Source organism: Numenius arquata, chromosome 4, assembly GCF_964106895.1.
Source record: "Numenius arquata chromosome 4, bNumArq3.hap1.1, whole genome shotgun sequence".
NCBI lineage: Eukaryota > Metazoa > Chordata > Aves > Charadriiformes > Scolopacidae > Numenius > Numenius arquata.
In genome coordinates this window covers 62,188,077-62,205,517 of record NC_133579.1, presented here as the reverse complement: position 1 = coordinate 62,205,517, position 17,441 = coordinate 62,188,077, and the positions used below count along the sequence as shown (strand labels likewise).

General features: G+C 39.1%; 1 protein-coding gene across 1 annotated transcript in view; it reads left to right on the top strand.

Moving 5' to 3' along the window:
* LOC141464086 (orofacial cleft 1 candidate gene 1 protein homolog) overlaps positions 1-17,441 on the top strand; it is an 80,724-nt gene that overhangs the window by 3,926 nt on the left and 59,357 nt on the right. Inside the window, exons 2-4 of the mRNA XM_074146811.1 lie at positions 2,170-2,236; positions 2,542-2,718; positions 14,657-14,743. Of these exons, the coding sequence (XP_074002912.1) occupies positions 2,170-2,236; positions 2,542-2,718; positions 14,657-14,743 (331 nt within the window). The remainder of the gene's footprint in view (positions 1-2,169; positions 2,237-2,541; positions 2,719-14,656; positions 14,744-17,441) is intronic.

The window sequence follows — 17,441 nt, the reverse complement described above, 5'->3', positions numbered from 1 at the left end:
AAAAACTGATCACCTTAAGGGACAGGGGTATCATTTGTTTTGAAGTTCTTTGGTAAGTAAGTAGGAGTCACAAACCTGTGCATCAACTACTTAAAAATACAAATTTGCGTTTGAGTGAGCAAAGTGCCAAACACACACACACACAAAGCCACTCCAAAACATCAGAACCCACTGTGCATCTTTATTAGATATGGGGGAGGAGGAAAACTTTTTTTTTTCTTCTTGCTGTGAAAGGTTCTTATGCCTTTTACAGACTATAACAATTGAAAGTTGACTGTGGCCAACATGGGTTTTGCTAGGGAAATCCGACATGCAGAAGGAACACTGAGAATGTAATGCAGATCATCTCAATTCCATCAAAGTTACGACTGTATACTAATTCACACCGGTTGAAAAGTTGTCTCAGAATTTTCGTCTAGATGTTGTTTTCTTTAGCTATTAACATTAAGGTTTTGTGTGGTGATTATATGCAGCATAACAAGAATAATTATCACACAGCAGTGTTACAAATACTGCTGGAATCTTTAAAACTGACTTGATTAAAATTTTGTGGTATGCATGAATGCAGCAATATTTTAATATTGCAAAAGTGATGTAATTCTAAAGATACTAACTGAGCTAATATGTATTTTTGAAAGATTTTTCAACTGGGAAAAAATCAGCAGCAATAGGGTGAATTTCTGAACCTATTGAACTCCTGTCAAAATTATCATTAACTTCTGTTGTGCTGAATGTGACTTGTAGGAATTAATTTTGTTACATTATTTATTTATTGTCACTTCCAGAATGCGTCTAGTCATTTTTTTACATATTAGCTTTTTAGTAGCATAGTAGTCTTAATTTAGACGAAGTCCACCGTTTTCAGACTAACATATATGTGGTATGTGCATATATACATGTATGTATATGAAGATATTAATTTCTATATTGATCTGTCAGTGCTATGATTGAGTTATTTTTGACAGATTTATTGATCGTGTCTGCTGCAAGCATTGGTTTTTTTACTTGAAATTGGCATCTACAATCAAATGGGAAAGATGGATGCTTTAAAAATTGCAATTTTTCAGTGATTCTTGTAATTAATCCTTTTGTATTGACAGTTTCCAGGAGCTATGTTGCCAGGAGTGGTCTTTATCACTGGACAATTAAGCAACTGGCTTGAAAAAATAATGCTGTTTTCAGAAACTGCCATGTGACGTTCGAAAATAAATGGGTCCAGACTGTTTTCTTACTTTGGTTTTGGCTTTGATTAATACTCCCAGATGTACTTTGTTTTAGGTCATCTCTGCCTGCTTTAACTGTTATCATCTATTATAGGGGTCTGTAGCCACGCACGAGCGCACGTGTGGCTCTCTTACTAGGGCCACTCAAGGTATTATACAAAAATGGTGTTTAGTGCTTGGGCCTTCCTGATGGTAGTAATGTGACTGCATTTTTTTTTTTGAGCCTTGCTTCCCCACAGGAATTAATGTGGAACTTGTCAGAGTTTGGGTCCTCCAAGATGTCCTGCGATTTTTTTTCCCTATAACTGTTGTTGATATCTCTCTAATATTAAATGAACTTTTCATTGTTGCAATGAGTCCTGCTTCCCCTCTCCCCTGGACCGTGATGTGTCTTTTGTGACATCTCGTTGTAAATTTTTTCTGAAGTTATTTTCATTTTATTGCCTTGTACAAAATGGTAGAGCTCATTCATTTTTAGCTGTTCTGTGATGAACAAATACACTGGTTATGTAAGTGGACCTAGAAAATAAGAGAATGGGGGATGTCAGGGAAGCCTGTCTATAAATATGCTGCATAACCAAACTTTTCTAAATGAAGCACTGCAGTTCTGCAAGTGAAATAAAGCAGTTGCTGCTGAATGCATGCTGTAGAGACAAGTCTTATAATGTTCTTCATTTGTTGAGGTTTCTTTGCATTAATTAAACTTGGGGAAAAAACAAAGTATTTTAATGTGACCTTCATTTGGCATTTGTTTTAACTTTTCTTCTCCTATTTTATTTAATTCTTCCACTTCTGTTGTTCAATTAGTGTTTGACCCCTTTAGCAGAGATGTAAATTAAATGACATTTCAATGCCATCCCATATTTAAAATACTGTGTTAGTTGTGGATCATAAAGGATGATCTTCGTTCTTTAGCTAATTTATTCATTTAACAATTTCCCTCCAGAAGTTCCAGCAGAAGGCTCTGCAGCAAACTAAGCAGAAGAAATCCAAGTCGGCTGAATTTCTGATGGGTGAGCCTTGCTTGATGAGTTATTGCTCATAATTTGTGTAAGGATTAATTAACTAATTACAGACAAATGGCTGTGGGCGAAATTTTGCTCTTGCTTGTCAGGGTGCAATTTGTAATTATTTTAATCATTTATTCTTTTTTTTTTTTTTTTTTTTAGAGTTAATTTTAACCTAATTCTGTTTTGGCGACATTTGAGGACGATACACTTGAGTCTTTCAGCAAAGGAATTACTAGAAGGAATTTTCTGCTTGTCATTGAAATACACTTTGCTATAATGTGCTCTTCTGACCTCCTTGTTTTCTGTAGTAAAAGAAGAGAGAGCAGCAACAGAAGGCATTGAAAATCCAGCTTTTAACATCAGCAGCACAGATCTTTCAGCATATCAGCCTTCAGAAGAGAGAGTTATTAGATATGACAAGCCAGATAGCACCCTTGCAGCTCACCAACAAAAACTCAGGCTGCAAGCCCATGCTGAACCAAGAGGTGAGATATCAAACCTGATTAGCCTCAAACGCAGCGACAGTGATTGTGTTCCCCATCCAACCTGCACGTTCCGTGGCCTGCGCCGGGCGTTCCTGTCCTGACCTGTTCAAACAGGCGCCCCTGCAAACCCTGGATAGGAAACCCAAAATACCACTGAAAAACATTGGCTAAGTATTTGTAGACCTGGGCTCCCTCTCCCTGATCAAGTGCCTCCCTGTAACTGGGGGTGCAGATCGCATGGTGGACCCTGCCGCTGGGAGGCAGTGCAGGGAGCAGGCTCTCGTGGCAGCGCTTCCCCCTAATTTGTGTGTCAGGTTGGGTTTTGGAGGCACCACAGCTGGTCTGAGCGCACAGATGCTGCTCCCTTGCTGGCTTCCGAGCATTGAGTAGTTTTAAACAGCTTACAGATCCTTGATTGATTGTTGTCCTTAGGTCTCCCATATGCCCTCAGTCAATCAGTATCTTGCCTCTGCTTCATGTTTCATTATTTTTTTTCAGCCAGTGTTGCTCAGATACTTGGAGTCAGAGAGTCCTGTTTGCTCATCTTATCCAGGGGAGCGATCCTGGCTTTTAAGCTCAACTTTGATGCAACACCCAAAAGAGACACTGTCTCAGGAAGCAATCTCTGTTTGTTATTTAGATTCATTCAAACAGACTATAAGGATCTTTACTGATTTTAGTTTTCCTTTTGCAGAGGTTTGATATCTTTTAACCTAGTGTTTAATTACTCTATTTTGAATTATGATTACTGCTGAAATTTACGATGGATGGTTATTTTTACTTAATAATCCAGTGAAGAAGAAGGTGAGGAAAAGAATTTAAAGGCATCTTGTGATCTATATGAGAAAAATCTTTACATCTTTAATGTAAAAGCAAAAATGCCTGAAGTCAGACTTAAAATCTTCCCTAAATACCCATAAAAAAATTTACCTTATTGGACTGTGTGGTCTCATTAACTTCAAGTAGACCGTGTGCATCCATGAAAATGTAAATGTGCATCCAAGATCCGAGACCTCCCCAGGTACCAAAGGAACTGGTATGACTTCGAAAAGTCCTGATCACCCAGCATTTCCTGTTAACTCAAAGCAATGCTGCTTGCAAAGTACCCTTGCGTACCAGCTCAGGTATTTAAATGGATAAGTACAAGCTGGTGAGCAGAACTTCAGGCATTCGCTTTTAAAACTCTGGACCTTGTTGTGTTAAGATTTTATTCTTGTGGGACTGGAGAGCCCACGGCTCCTAATGGCCCCTTGCAAAATTAGGTTTGACTTTCCATTTAGCCTTCATGTGACTGTGTAGCACCGCACGGAGCAGGAATTCTTCGTCTTTCCTTTGCAGCCTGTCAGAACAGTGATTAAGCAGACAAAGGGATTGATTGTTTTTTAATGAAATAGTCTATCTGGCAAAAAATGAAGTCAGGCTCACTGGAGACTATCCATGCTTTCAGTCGCCTCTTCAGAAATTCATGAATAGTTCCCTCAAGAAAACAACACATTTTTTTAAAAGCCTGAAATGCGTTTTTAAACATTTTGATTTTTCATCCTAAGTAGCATTTTGTTAAAAAAACCCTAACAGTATAATCTTTGTGAAAGGAGTAGAAATTGTTATATTTTGCCTGGAATGCAATGCCTTGATACACTGCTAAATGTTTCTGTAATGGGAGAGGAAAGCTTGCTGAGAGTTGGAAAATATTGTTTCCCAACACTGTCTCCCTCCTCAACCTTCTGTTCATCCAGTTAACCAAAAGATCAGTTATTCGCGTAGCTCTGCCTCTAAGTCATGCAGCTATTAAAAAAAAAATCATCCGTTTATACCATCATAAAAAGTCTAGATTGGAAGAGACCTCTAGAGATCATCTGGTCCAACCTTGTATTAAATTATTCTTAGCCTAACTTCTGTCAGGACTTGTTTGGCAGTCACAGGGGCCAGTTCAAATTTATCAAGGGCTGCTAATAAAACAACAGCTTCAAGTCTGTCCAGAAGCTTAGGAAAAATTGAACTAAACCTTCTGGTACCTCAGAAGCTAATTTTACCTATTCCCAAGTGTAACAGTACTTCATTAAAGACGGAAAGGGAAAAGTCAATTGCATAGGTAAGTGCTGTATCAAATGAATGTAGTATCATGTAAATGGTTATATTTCACAGTCCTCAGTGAAGACTAGGTCTACAGGTAGTTTAGGCCCTTCTTGTGGCAACCTGTTGTGGTTTGGGGCCACCAGAGCCTACAGGGATTGGTTCCTTGAGCCAGCCTTCCTTTGCTTTGGTTCATGTTCATAGCTGCTTTGCACAGCTGCTGTCATTTCAGCTCACAGCAAGAACACAAGTGGTGTTGAAAACTACCATCACCCTATAGAACAGGGGAAACCCTTCCACAGCTTCCTCTTCTGCCCCTCAGCTCTCAGGAGCCACTGTGTGGTTCACAAGAGAGATTTTAGTAGAGAAGTCTCCTTTTTTTTTAGGCAAGGGGCAAGACTTGCACTCCATGTTGGAAGATATTTCTCCAGGAGGGGCTGCCCACACACACTGGTGTGGCTTGTTGCCCCAAACTTTGCTACACCAGTAAAATGACAGTCCTTTTGCCACTTCATGCCAGACTTTACCTTAAGGGAAATACCTGCCTAGCACAACAGTACAGCCTGTGTAAAATAAACATGTTTTAGGCCGCTCCACTGCTCCCTTTCACTTTTCTCCGCTTTTCATCCCCAGATGCCAATAAAATAATCCTCCTTTTTGGATTTCCTCCCCTCTGCAACTGTTGGGTGCTCTTCTAGCTCTCAGCCCCAGGCTTAGGTTCAGTTACTTACTCAATGGGGAATGGCGTTTGTCAATTCTAATGCTTGGTGTTAAACCGTACAATTTAAAAGCAGTTATAACCTTAAGCACAATTATTTAATAGCAGCATTTAGCAGATTACAGGTTGAAAACACTATATAAACATCAGGCTGGATTTTCAGGCTATGCACTTGAAGGCAGGGCATGGAGATGGCATTGCCTTGCCATTATCTTTCCACCCATCACCCATGTCGTTAATGGCAGCAAATAATAGCTACAGGGGTTGCTATCATTTCCTCCATCTTGCAACAGTGTCATAGCCTGTTCCTCTGTCAGCAATTGCTGGAGGGAAGTGTTCTCTAGAAAAACCTCCACCTACTTTTGAGATGCCTTCTCACACACCTCCATGCTAAGGATATCAGGAAGGAGAGTGAATAGTAAGCTGCATGCTTAAGACAGCCATAAAAACCTGTTCCTGGAATTTGGCTATGTCTGCAGAGGAGGCTGCACTGCAGAACACATGCCTTGGAGATTTAATAGCCAGTGCGAAGGTCCATGATATTGCAACTTGCCTGCACCTGCCCCCAAACAGCTTAGTTCACAGGTACGTTTGTGTTATATTGACTTCTTCATTCCCTTTCCTCAGAGAACAGAACATCTCCTGAAAAGGAAAGAGAGTTTGTGAACTGACTTTTGTTTTCAATAACTGATGAAATCTTTCCAGTATGTTTTTCAGAGGTTTTTTCACCTTTCAGACCAGATTGGTGGGGGCTATTCTTGTTACTCAAAGTGCAAGTTTCCTGCACACTTTTCTTATGGGAGGCTGAGGCAGAGCACGAAGCCTTGTCTGCAGCTGCCCTGCAGGCCTTTGACAGAAATGGAAATAAAACCTCTGATCCTTAGTCCATTGCTCTGTTTGTTAGGCCATTCTGTGTCTCTCACTGTCGTATTTCCTATGATGAATGATATTCTAAATTTTATCATCATTACTAGACTATTGTTCAGGAATAGGCTGTTGAGTAACTCATTCTGCTGTATGGTTTCCATCGTTGCTTTTATATGGTGAAGACCTGCTACTGCTGTTAAATGTTATAGTGATGCAGGGGAACTGGCCAACTATGTACTCAGATTAATCTCCTGATTTTCAGCCACCTAATTGGTTGCCACGGCTTCTACCGTACTTTATCTTTTTGAGTCTATGCTGACTCTTCTCTGATCACTCCTATCTTCTTAACTTCTTTCACATATTGCTTGTGAAATTAAGGTCATCTAACAGTGGTCTTGTCTTTGCCATATTGTGCCATTTATTTGTGTCTGAAAGCACTTAGAGTTTCCTTGTGACTAAATCCAACTTCTTCTTCTGCCTTTCTTCCCCTCAGCAAATATTGGATTCGCCAGAAATCTTCATGGTGGCCATCCCAATGGGAGGTCTAATAGACAAATTTCCCTAGCAAAAATGTCTGGGGCTACATCCTGCAAACCCGCAGTGACAAGAACCTATGCTCACCAATTGCCAGCCACCTGATCTCAAGGTGAGCCAGTATTGGCTTTTCTATTATCTCCAGAGGGGTCTAAACCCAAAACACTTTGTAGAGTACCCTAATGTTCAGACTGGCTTGGTAAAGTCTCTGCCCACAAAAGTGCTTCCAGCAAACTGTCATGATGGAAGCACCAAACCTCCAGGAATTCTGCCATCTTTGACTGAAGGCATAATGTGAGGACAGCTGCTCCACCTTGGAGGGATGATGTATGTCACAAGCAATCCCTTAACACAGGACTACTGTACTTAATATTTTATCATAGGCCTGTAAAGCAAATGTTAATCTATTTTAGCATTTGATACATTTTGTCCTCGGCTGCTGTGATCAGAAAATGTGCAAGTGGCTTATAACAATTTGTACGGTTTAGTGTTCACTGCAGCCACTGATCTACACAGATTTGGTCCAACTAATCCTGAGAAGAGCCCTGTGGGATGGCACTGCTCACATTTCTACAAGATAGGTAAAATTTCCAGCCCAAGCACGCAGAGGTAACATGTGTCAGAACAGATTAGACTGTGATCTTTCTGGGGTGTCGACCATGCATGTGAGCTGCAGAATCCAGGAACAGGGGTTTTGAGCATCCTCCCACTAAATGGTCTGCCTTGCACCTGGTGGTTTCATAGACACCTTTGGAGACTGTGATGTTCTGTTGCTTTTGCATGGAAGATGAAAGAAAGGCTAATTGTGTTCTCCTGTATCCTGCACACTTGTACGAAGGCTAGAGGCAGTCTGACCCTAAAGTTGAAATTGTCTCCAGATGACAAGAAGCATTCTTTTTTTTTCCCCTATCATCCCCAATACACAAATCTTTTTTTGAAACTAGATTATCTTCTAAAATCAAAAGCTCTAATTAATTCTACCATTTTTTCTGCAACAGGCGCTGTTAACATCTCATATCATGCTCCAATAAATTTGCCCACAGAGATTAACAATATTTGGGGGGGGGGGGAAGAAGGTTAAATAAAAAAGGAGGGGAAAAAGAGCTTTTTCAATTGAAGATCAAAAACTGTTCTTCTAATTAGCCTGGGTACAGCATGGCTTTAACATGGCTATACTGCTTCTGGGAGCAAGTTAGTGTCTCTATGTGGTGTTCTGCTGCACCACCTCCTAGCTACAGAGCTAGGTTGGATGTATCTAATACAGTGCTGCGTATGTCCTATGGGGAAAATCCCACTATAAAATAGAGCAGTTCTCCTCCTTATCAAAAGCCAAAGTAGAGAGAAGACTTTGCTTAAGGAGTGGTTACTGCTGAAGGCAGTTCAACTGGGGCAGGGCAATATAAGCCCTTTTTCACCCAAGTGCGTAACTGGGTGAGGACCTTGACCTGGGAATATGCAGACAAAAAAAGGTCTCTGTGAGGGAAGCATGTGGGATAACAATTTGATGGTAAGAATATCAGTAAGTGCATCAAATTCAGTCTGTTTACAGAGAACTAGAGGCTGGAGGTATTTGAAAAAGATCTATTTTTTTTCCAAAGAGATGCTATTTCCCCACTGGAGAAACAGTAAGTGCAAAAAAGCAGGCATCTGCTGGAAACTCATGTTTGTGCTGCATGTGAAGGAAATAGGAGCTTGCAACACTGGCTATTTGTGTTGGACAAATGATTTGCATAAAGGATGGGACCAGAACTATGAATCAAACTCTACATTTTTTTTCTGAAAAAATTGCAAAGTTTATATCTAATATTTCAAGTTCTGTGTATGTGGTTCCATGCTTTCTGATTCCAACAGGGACTTGAAATGGAAATGCCAAACCCGGTATGCAGGGCATGATGGATCACCATGTATGCATAGGAATAAAAAGGGTTGTCATTGGAAGTAATTTTGCGTTGAATTACACAATGTGTAATCCAATTGAAATCAGCAGAACGGCACAAGGTGTAATGTAGTGTGCAAAACGTGATCCATTGCATGCAATTTCAGCAACAGGGATACTGTACCACTCATCTAAGTAATGTGCTAAAATTGAATTTGTGAAAGGTAGGGGGAGAAGAATTGTGAAGAATGGATGCATATTATAATTGGGAAATACTCTTTCAGAACATGACTGAATATATATTTTTAAGGCTAATTTATTGCACTTGGAAATTGTTTGCTTCGTAACATCACTGTCGGACTCCCCCCGAAATTCAGCAAGTTCCCTCACTTGGAGTAGTGTGGGACCTGCCGAGCCTGTCAGCCTGGGAGCTCTTGGTATCCATTTTCCCCATTGACATATGTAACGTTATCTAATAGTGTTCCTAAATGATCTCCATCATCATCATCAGTAAATCTTTTTCTCCTGCCTTCAACCAACAGGGTTTCCCCAGGAAAAGTAGCAGGTTTTGCACTGGAGTCCCTTGGCACAGTGCCCTCCATTGCCTGCAGGGGGGGAAAAAAAAAAAAAAAAAAAAAAAAAAAGAAGAAAAAATTCCCATACTGTACTTTTGCTTAAACAGCAGCAAATGTGGTAAGTCTTCCAGGAGTGGAGTTGGGAGGAGGAAAAAAGTGGGTGCCGTGAGTGCAGTGCAGCGTTTTTCAAGTATAGGGGAAGGCACAGCATGGTCTGCACTTCTCAGGCTCATGAACGGCCCCTTTGCCAGCATCCTGTCAAAGCTGACAAGTGAGTTTATTCAAGGCTTGCAATATAAACATAAGACAGAGTTATGTGGTTTACTCATTACCTACAGTCTCCGCTGAGGATAAGGAAAATGACATATGATACCTTTAAAACTTTTTTAAAATAGAGAAGTCACCCGTTGATGGTAGTATTTAACAAGCTGTGTTTTCAAGATATAATCTACTGTCCATTCACTTGCTTACTGCTTCTCAGTTTGTGGTTGCCATTAACACCTGATTTTTCATTGATTTCTGCCTAGTACTCATGAAAATTTGAAGCTCTGTGTAAAACACTCTACCCCACCATGTATTTGTGATAATCTGGAATAACTTTGTTCTTCCCAGAAATCTTATTTTAGATCTACATCTAAAATAATATAGATAATATTTAACTGTACTTATAGATGATATTGTAGATGATAATATAGATGATATAGTGTTAGATGTAAATCTAGAATAGTAATAATATGCCTTAAGTAGGGCATTCACCTTCTATATGTAACCTAGATAAGCCTATATAAATTTAATTAAAGGCATTTGTAATAGCCACGAGCTGAGGTAAATGTAACAGATATCATGGTTCACTAATGACAACTGAAAATCCAAACTAAAAGTATAAATTGTGGTTAACTCATAATAATTCACTATTTTTTTTTCTTGCTGAAATGAGAACTGAGAGTTAATGTTTTGTGGTTTACATATTAATTCATTATGTTCTTGAAAACAAGTTTTATTTTTAACATCTTCATAACATTTAGATGTGAGTAAATCTAGCAACATAAAATTTTCGAGTAAAACCTCAAAATGCTTCCTTGTGAAAGTTTCAAACTTTCCTAAATTATTTTCCAGTTTTAAATTATTGTTTAAATCAACTAGGAACCTATAAATACACTGGAAATCCAGTCAGTTTTTCACTGTCCATGAACTCGCTGTTTATGCCATTTTGGTGGATGATTTTTATTTTCCTGCACTTTTTGTATTCTGTGAGGTGTTTTTTTAAGGGGGTAGGCTTCTTTCTCCTCTCTTATGGTATAAGACTGATTTTTTTTATAATCCTTTATAGCTTTTTTCTGATAGTGCAGATTAGAAGCAAAGACCTGTGCCTACAAAGAAGCAACTTGCAGATATCAAACTTTGTCAATGTAGATACAAAACCATGAAAATGGGCATGTAGGAGTGCTAGTCACAAGACCTGCCATGTCTTGAGGAAGGATGAGTAAGAGAAACACTTGGAAATGCAGGAGGTGAGACTCTTCCTTTCCTCCTCATCCCAAGTCTTAGTTCTTGCTGGACATGTTGAGGTGGGCAGGTCTGACTCCAGGAAGATGCTTTGGCTGATGCAGTTGCATACTTTTCTCGTAAAGAAATTGGGAAATGTCCTAGCTCAGAACCTTACATTTTGGCTGCCCAAAGGGCCATATCTGCAAAGTAAAATGAAAAGTGTCCTTGGGGAAATAAGTTCAATTCTGTTGAATGGAGACAGTATTTACCATGATGTTCACTAACAGGAATTGCTGCTGAAATCAGTTAAGACAGCTGTGCAGAAAGGAGGCCTACTCTTTTCCATTGCTGTCTGCATCACTGTTTCAAAAGTACTTCGGGGTCAAAATGCTGTCTTAGACTGGAATTTTGTTTTTCCAAGATGCTTGTCTTATTGTATCTTATGCGAAAGGTTCTTATGAGTTGCCTTAGTAAAGCCTAGCAACGTTCTACGAAGTCATTGGTAGAGACGTGTTGATTACTCTACTGCCTAAAAAGGGGGACCTGTTACTTGATAAGGCAAGTTTGCTCAGACCATGCTCTGCATCCTGTCTTATAATCAAAGCTGGCTCATGCCAAAATTTTTGGTTTCATCCCTAAGCCCCAGCATGACTTTGGAAACAGGCACCAGTAAATGCTTTTTCAAGCTTTTAGTAATCAGTCACCTGGCTGTTAATAATTTCCTCATTTTTACATCGGTCAGGAGACAACAAATCCAACAGAGCTTTATCTATTCTTTCATTAAACTAAAAAGTTAGATCAATAGTAGAATATGAAGGATGATGGAATAATTGCCTGTCATCCGAATTCCTTGCTGTACCCTTGATGTGATATTGATATAGGCTATTTGTCCTCTTTGTGGAGTAGAAGACCTTGTAGAAATGCAGCTTAGTCATGCCATTTCTGTGGTATTCTCAGGACATAGACTGTATAATTGATTACAGACATCTTAGCTTAAAAGCCATCTTAGAGTTTCATCCAGTCCTAGTGATATGTGTACAGTCCCATGGGCTGCATCCAAGGATTATGCTAATTTTATTAGCAACTCCTCATGCTTTAATTAAACTGTATAAATTCCCACCTGGTCACTGTTGTGCCAACACCCTTCTTTCAATTTTTTTTTGAATTTGTAGGTAATTTGGGGTTTTGCACTTCCATTGTGATTTCCTGAATTATCCATTGTTTTTTACACGTGAAATGACACAATTTTGAGGGGTGAATAGAGTTTAAAATTGAGTTAATGGTTTGAGTGAACCTCTGGATCAAAGCAAAGACCTAAGTTTGCAAAGTTGGCCAGCTCTTCATGGGAGCAGATATTCAAAGAAACTTGCTGTCTGAAAGCGTCAAGGTATACACTGCTGTTCAAAATACCTGCAAGCAAGCTCTGTATTAACATTTACTTTACTGTGTTTATACCATGGAGCAGAGCGATGTGAATTCCTTAGTGGACTGTTAATTTACATGTTATACACTTTCAAATACTTCCAAAAGCAAATGCGAAATGATTAGTAATCCATTCACATGCTCACAAAATGTTATTAGCAAAATGCCTTGGGCAGTATGTTATGTTGACTAAAATTGATAATTTTGTGTTTTAAAACTAAAAAAACTAAAGCAACCTCCCCCAGCCCCCAACAAATCTTAAGACCTGCCCAGAGCCTAGACCTCCTGGGCACATCAGTTCTCAAGGTATGTTGAGCTGAGGGGGGTGGGAGAATAAAAAACCCACCAAAAACCCCCAAGAGCAGCGATCTAAGGTTTGCAGTGATTGTGACTCTTTAGAAAGCCTCACTGCAAATCTTCTGTAGAGTTCTGCAGTTTAAAATGGCTTATCTGCAAAATCAGCATAAGGAGGTGATTCTGGCATTTACCACTCATTCTACCTACCTGTGTTGTTCTGGAGAAATCAAACCTGGTTCTTTTTAGTTCTGCATAACTTTCTGTCTCCAGCTGTGTGCGGTTCTGACAGAGCCAAATCCCTGGATGAAATATCTCCTATTCTCAAAAAAGGTTTAGAGTGGTTCTTTTTTTAAAGAGAACCAAAGAGCAAGCTGTTTAATGGTATTTGTCAACACATCTTTTCTTTGAATAATGGTTTCCATGCCTCGCAGACTCAAATATAATATGACACTTCCTCCTAAATGCCAATTCTTCTGTCCAGAAGAGTTGCCCAAAAGTCTGCTCCTCAGAGTTTCACACCAGACCCACAGGATAAAGAATAAGGGGTATTAAAATTCAATAAAAGCTGTTGTGATGCTAAGACTGTGCACTAGCGGTAGCTTATGCACTAGCTTGAGTATTGCTTCTATGGTTGCAACATACTGTCCAGCAATTTACATTTACAGCTATGAAGTAATTGAATAGAGATGCATCATCATTTTCTCTTTTAGCACATGGGTGAATTATTTTACCAACATGTGAAAGGGTGTTCATATAACATCACGGTGCTTTGTGCTAGAGAAAAACAATTACAGTGAATAAGGTAGAATGGCTCTGTTATTGCAGTACATAAGACTTTGATTACATACTGCCAAGATTCATACCAGCCTAGTAGTTGTTGACAGATAAAGTAACAAAAATGAAACTCATTTATTTTTTCTTTATTGAGACCTCAAGGTAAAGCAAATTTTCAGTTCTTGTACTTACTACATTGAAGGAACAGAGACTGACAGTCAAAATGTGCCAGTCCAGAAATATAAATTAAACCTAGTTTCATATTAAAGTTTCATTTAGTCTCTGAAAAGGAGCTGCTGCTTGGATTATTTTTGATCCTAAAACAAATACACTGTAGACTACCATAGTATATCTTGGATGAATTAACCCCCTCGCACATTTAGCTCTTGTGTATTTTCTAGGATATAGATCTGTGTCTATTCAAGCAATTTTAAAATTTGTTATGGACTTAATTATTTTACTTTTTCTCTGTTTAGTAATAATTTACTGTATTTGCAAATCCAATGAACGTAAGGATGGTTTTAAGAGTGTAGCACTTTTGCTGAAGGAAGGACACATTTTGAGGATAAAGCCGCCCTCCTCCCCTTGTGTAATGAAAATTATTCTGGCTTTTACTGGGAGTTCCTCTAGGCAGCTAGATGCTGCATTATTCCTTGATAAGTCTAACAAATGACTTTTTTTGGTAAACTTGATTAGTTTCTAAAGAGCAGATAAAACTAGCTGTTGAAATGGAAAGTGCTAAAATGAGTGGTTTTATAGCATCAAAATCTTGCATTAGTTACCTAGCCCAACTGAATATAATTGCTGTTCAGATTAATGAGGCAGTATTCGAGTATCTCCTCTGTAATTAAACACTTCTCTGGTTGAATACAGTATTAAAGATGCACCAGACGTTGAAACCTCAGTGGTGAAATTTAAAACTGCTGAAATTGGAAGGGTCAGCTGTGAAACACAAATTCCTCTGCAGCATGGGTAATTCACATGTAAAATGTGTTTCAAGAATAATTTGGCTTATGTTAGGGATGCTGGATTTTTTTAATTTTTCTTATCTTTCTATCATCTAAATTTGAGAATTTTTCTCATTAGTTCCTGTGCAAAAGTAACATAAAGTGCACTTGTTTCCAGAATTACCTTCTCTGACCTTTCACAAGATGATAATTGCAGTACTAGTAGGCTTAGAGGACTTGTTAAAAAAATTAAGCTTATAAAGTAGCAAAAAATGCCCCTTTGCTTGCTGGTGTCGATTTCAAAATTAACATTTTGGTTCATGTGCTTCTAATAATCGCTGACCCTTAATTCATGTGCTTTCCACAGGAAATGAGTACAGCAGAAATTACTTTGACCCGTTGATGGATGAGGAAATAAACCCAAGGCAGTGTGGGATGGAGGTCAGTGGAGAAGGTGAGGCAGAATTAAGGATGTAATTTTGGTGTCAGAATATTCTTTTCCATTCATGAAAATGAGGTGACAAAGATCACAGTTATGCAGTTCTATTTAAATATTGAGGTTTACAATTTAAATTATAAGCCTTACCCACTCTGAACATGATAGGCAGTATGCATAGTCTTTGATCAAGGACAGTGAGTTAATGGATGGGTAGAAGTGAGGCTGTGCTGTATTCACTCCGCTACTGTAGCAAAATGAAGCATGCTCAGAGAACATTGTCTACATCATGTTCTCTTTAATTAACGAAGTTAGTCCCAAACTGAGTACTAAGCTGCAGCTTGTTTGCAACCCTGCTCCCAAAATCCTTCTTGAAGAGCACTTTTATTACTGAGCTTGAACATGTGTTTGCCTAACAGAAGGAAACCCCAGAGTCCGTAAAAGTTCCCAGCGTGTGAGGAGGCTTTTTTGGTTATCTTATTGCCAGTTTAGCTGAGATGTTTATCCATGCTCTCTGTGGGCAAAAGTGAGGAGTGGGAGGGTGTGACTCTGCAGAGCTGGGAGAACTGAAGTTATGCATAGGTATGAGAGAGATGAACCGGGAGGCACTGTCTTTTGCTGTAAGTGGAGGAAATTCTCCTTTGCTGTTATGACTTTTAGACAAAAAAAGGGTGGGAACGGGCCTGCCTGAATTTGCATGGAGTTAAGTAAGAACGTCATCATGGTAATGAAGTGCTTTGCTATGCACTGAATGCTTTGGCCCAGCTCCTGTTGTTAAGCGCTAACAACCCGATAGTACGCGAGACCCAGTTCTCCTGTGTGACCTTCCTAGCCCTTCGCTTTTTTTAAACCTTATGCTTATTTGTACTGCAGAGCATATCTAGATGCACTGTTGCAGTCAAATTTAAAAAAAAAAATTGTCTACTATAAAGGGTCTCAAAGTAGGTCACTTAAATTCATGAGAAACTTTTACCTTGAGTAGACATGGAGGTTTAAAATTTTGAGGCAAAAACTTGTGTGACTGAGAAAAGCAGGCTCTAATGCACATCGGTAACTTGAATTTCTGCGTACTGGTGAAAAAAATCAAGGTATATCAAGGGTAAATTACATCTAACCCCTATAATTTCCCGATTTGTTTTATAGGACTGCAATGTAATACCTTGGAAGTCAACTTTTGGCTCAGAGTTTTTACATGAAAGATTTTCTTTCTGTAGATAGTGCTTTAGTTCATGTTGTGAATAGGCTTCATGAGTCATGGTCTGCTTCATAACCAGTGAATGAAAAGCAGATTAGATTTCTCTATCTCTGTGTGTGCCTAAAAATATGTATGGATAGAGTGATGACATAGGGGACACGTGGAAATACAGTTTTCCTTGTGAGAAAATGTTCTCTTGCCCACAAAACGTTCCCTTGCCTGTGTTGAGGAGGCTGAGTGATACACACTTAACCTTAATTGGTTTTTGGTGAGTTTTCTTATTTGTTGTTGGTTTTGTTTTTTGTTTTTTTTTTTTAAAAAAATCTGAAACAGATGAAAAGTCTGAGAAAGTCTATCCAGTTCCAGGGGTCGGAGTGGTGAGGTGGTTTTTAGGTACTTTACATCATGCTAGACCTGAGATCCACATGTGAACAGCTGTCCTTTGATGTTCCTCTTTTTTCACCCCAGCAAAAATGGCACTCAAAGGTTGGAGTCTGTTAGCGATGGTACTGGCATCAGGTTAGTTGTGTTGACATCTGCAGAGCAGTTATAACTCTGTGTTTACCAACACCTCGGCCAAGAGCAAGTTTCCCACCTTGGAAATAATAAAAAGCTGTCTAGACGTGGTCCTGGACAACTTGGCTCCAGATAGCCCTTGCTTGAGTAGAGGGGATGGACCAGATGACCTCCAGAGGTACCTTCCCACCTCAACCAGTGATACTCACAAACCAGGCTTGTTGTCTGGTTTCCTTTTCCTTGCAGAAGTGTTAAATAAATGGAACTACATTTGTACATAGTGGATGGAGGTACAAGGACAGACAGAACTGAAGTCTGGTCCTGCACGGCCAATCTTCTGATTGGAAATCATATTCGTTTACCTTCTCTTTCCATCTAGCAGCTGGTCACTAACAAGACACAAAAGCAGAACAAGATGAAGAAATCAGTGCACACTTTAAAGTTACACTTTTTTATGACTTAACCAAGTCAGTCATTGCCCAAAGAGAATAGCTGGTGAAAGCAAATCTTCAGCCACTAACTCTATTATACAAAGTTAAATATAATTTTAATGTGTTCATCATATGGGATTCTTTAATGGGTTATTCTGTGAAAATGAAGATATTAGCAATTATCGTTTCTATATTTGATAAATTAAATTTGTTCTGGAAATTTGTCTGAGTTGATAATGCCCTGAGAACAAACAACACCCCATTATGGATTTGCTTCCCCTCCTACCCTCCCCGCTCCCTGCCAAGGGAACGTTTCAATGTTATGTGCTAAAAGAAATATGAAAGATTCTGTACTTGCAGAAGTGGTTGGCAGAAGCCTCCCTCTTTAAATGCTCAGTGTAACTGAAAAACTTGGCTCTGAAATGTCATGGTGAAGATAATTTATTCTTTGAGATTTTATCAAACACTTAAAAAAACCCACCCAGGATCACTTGTAGCCATACTTCAATTCACCTACTTTGCATGCATTTCTTTGGTCTTCTACCTGCCTGTCTTCACTGACAACTTACAGAAA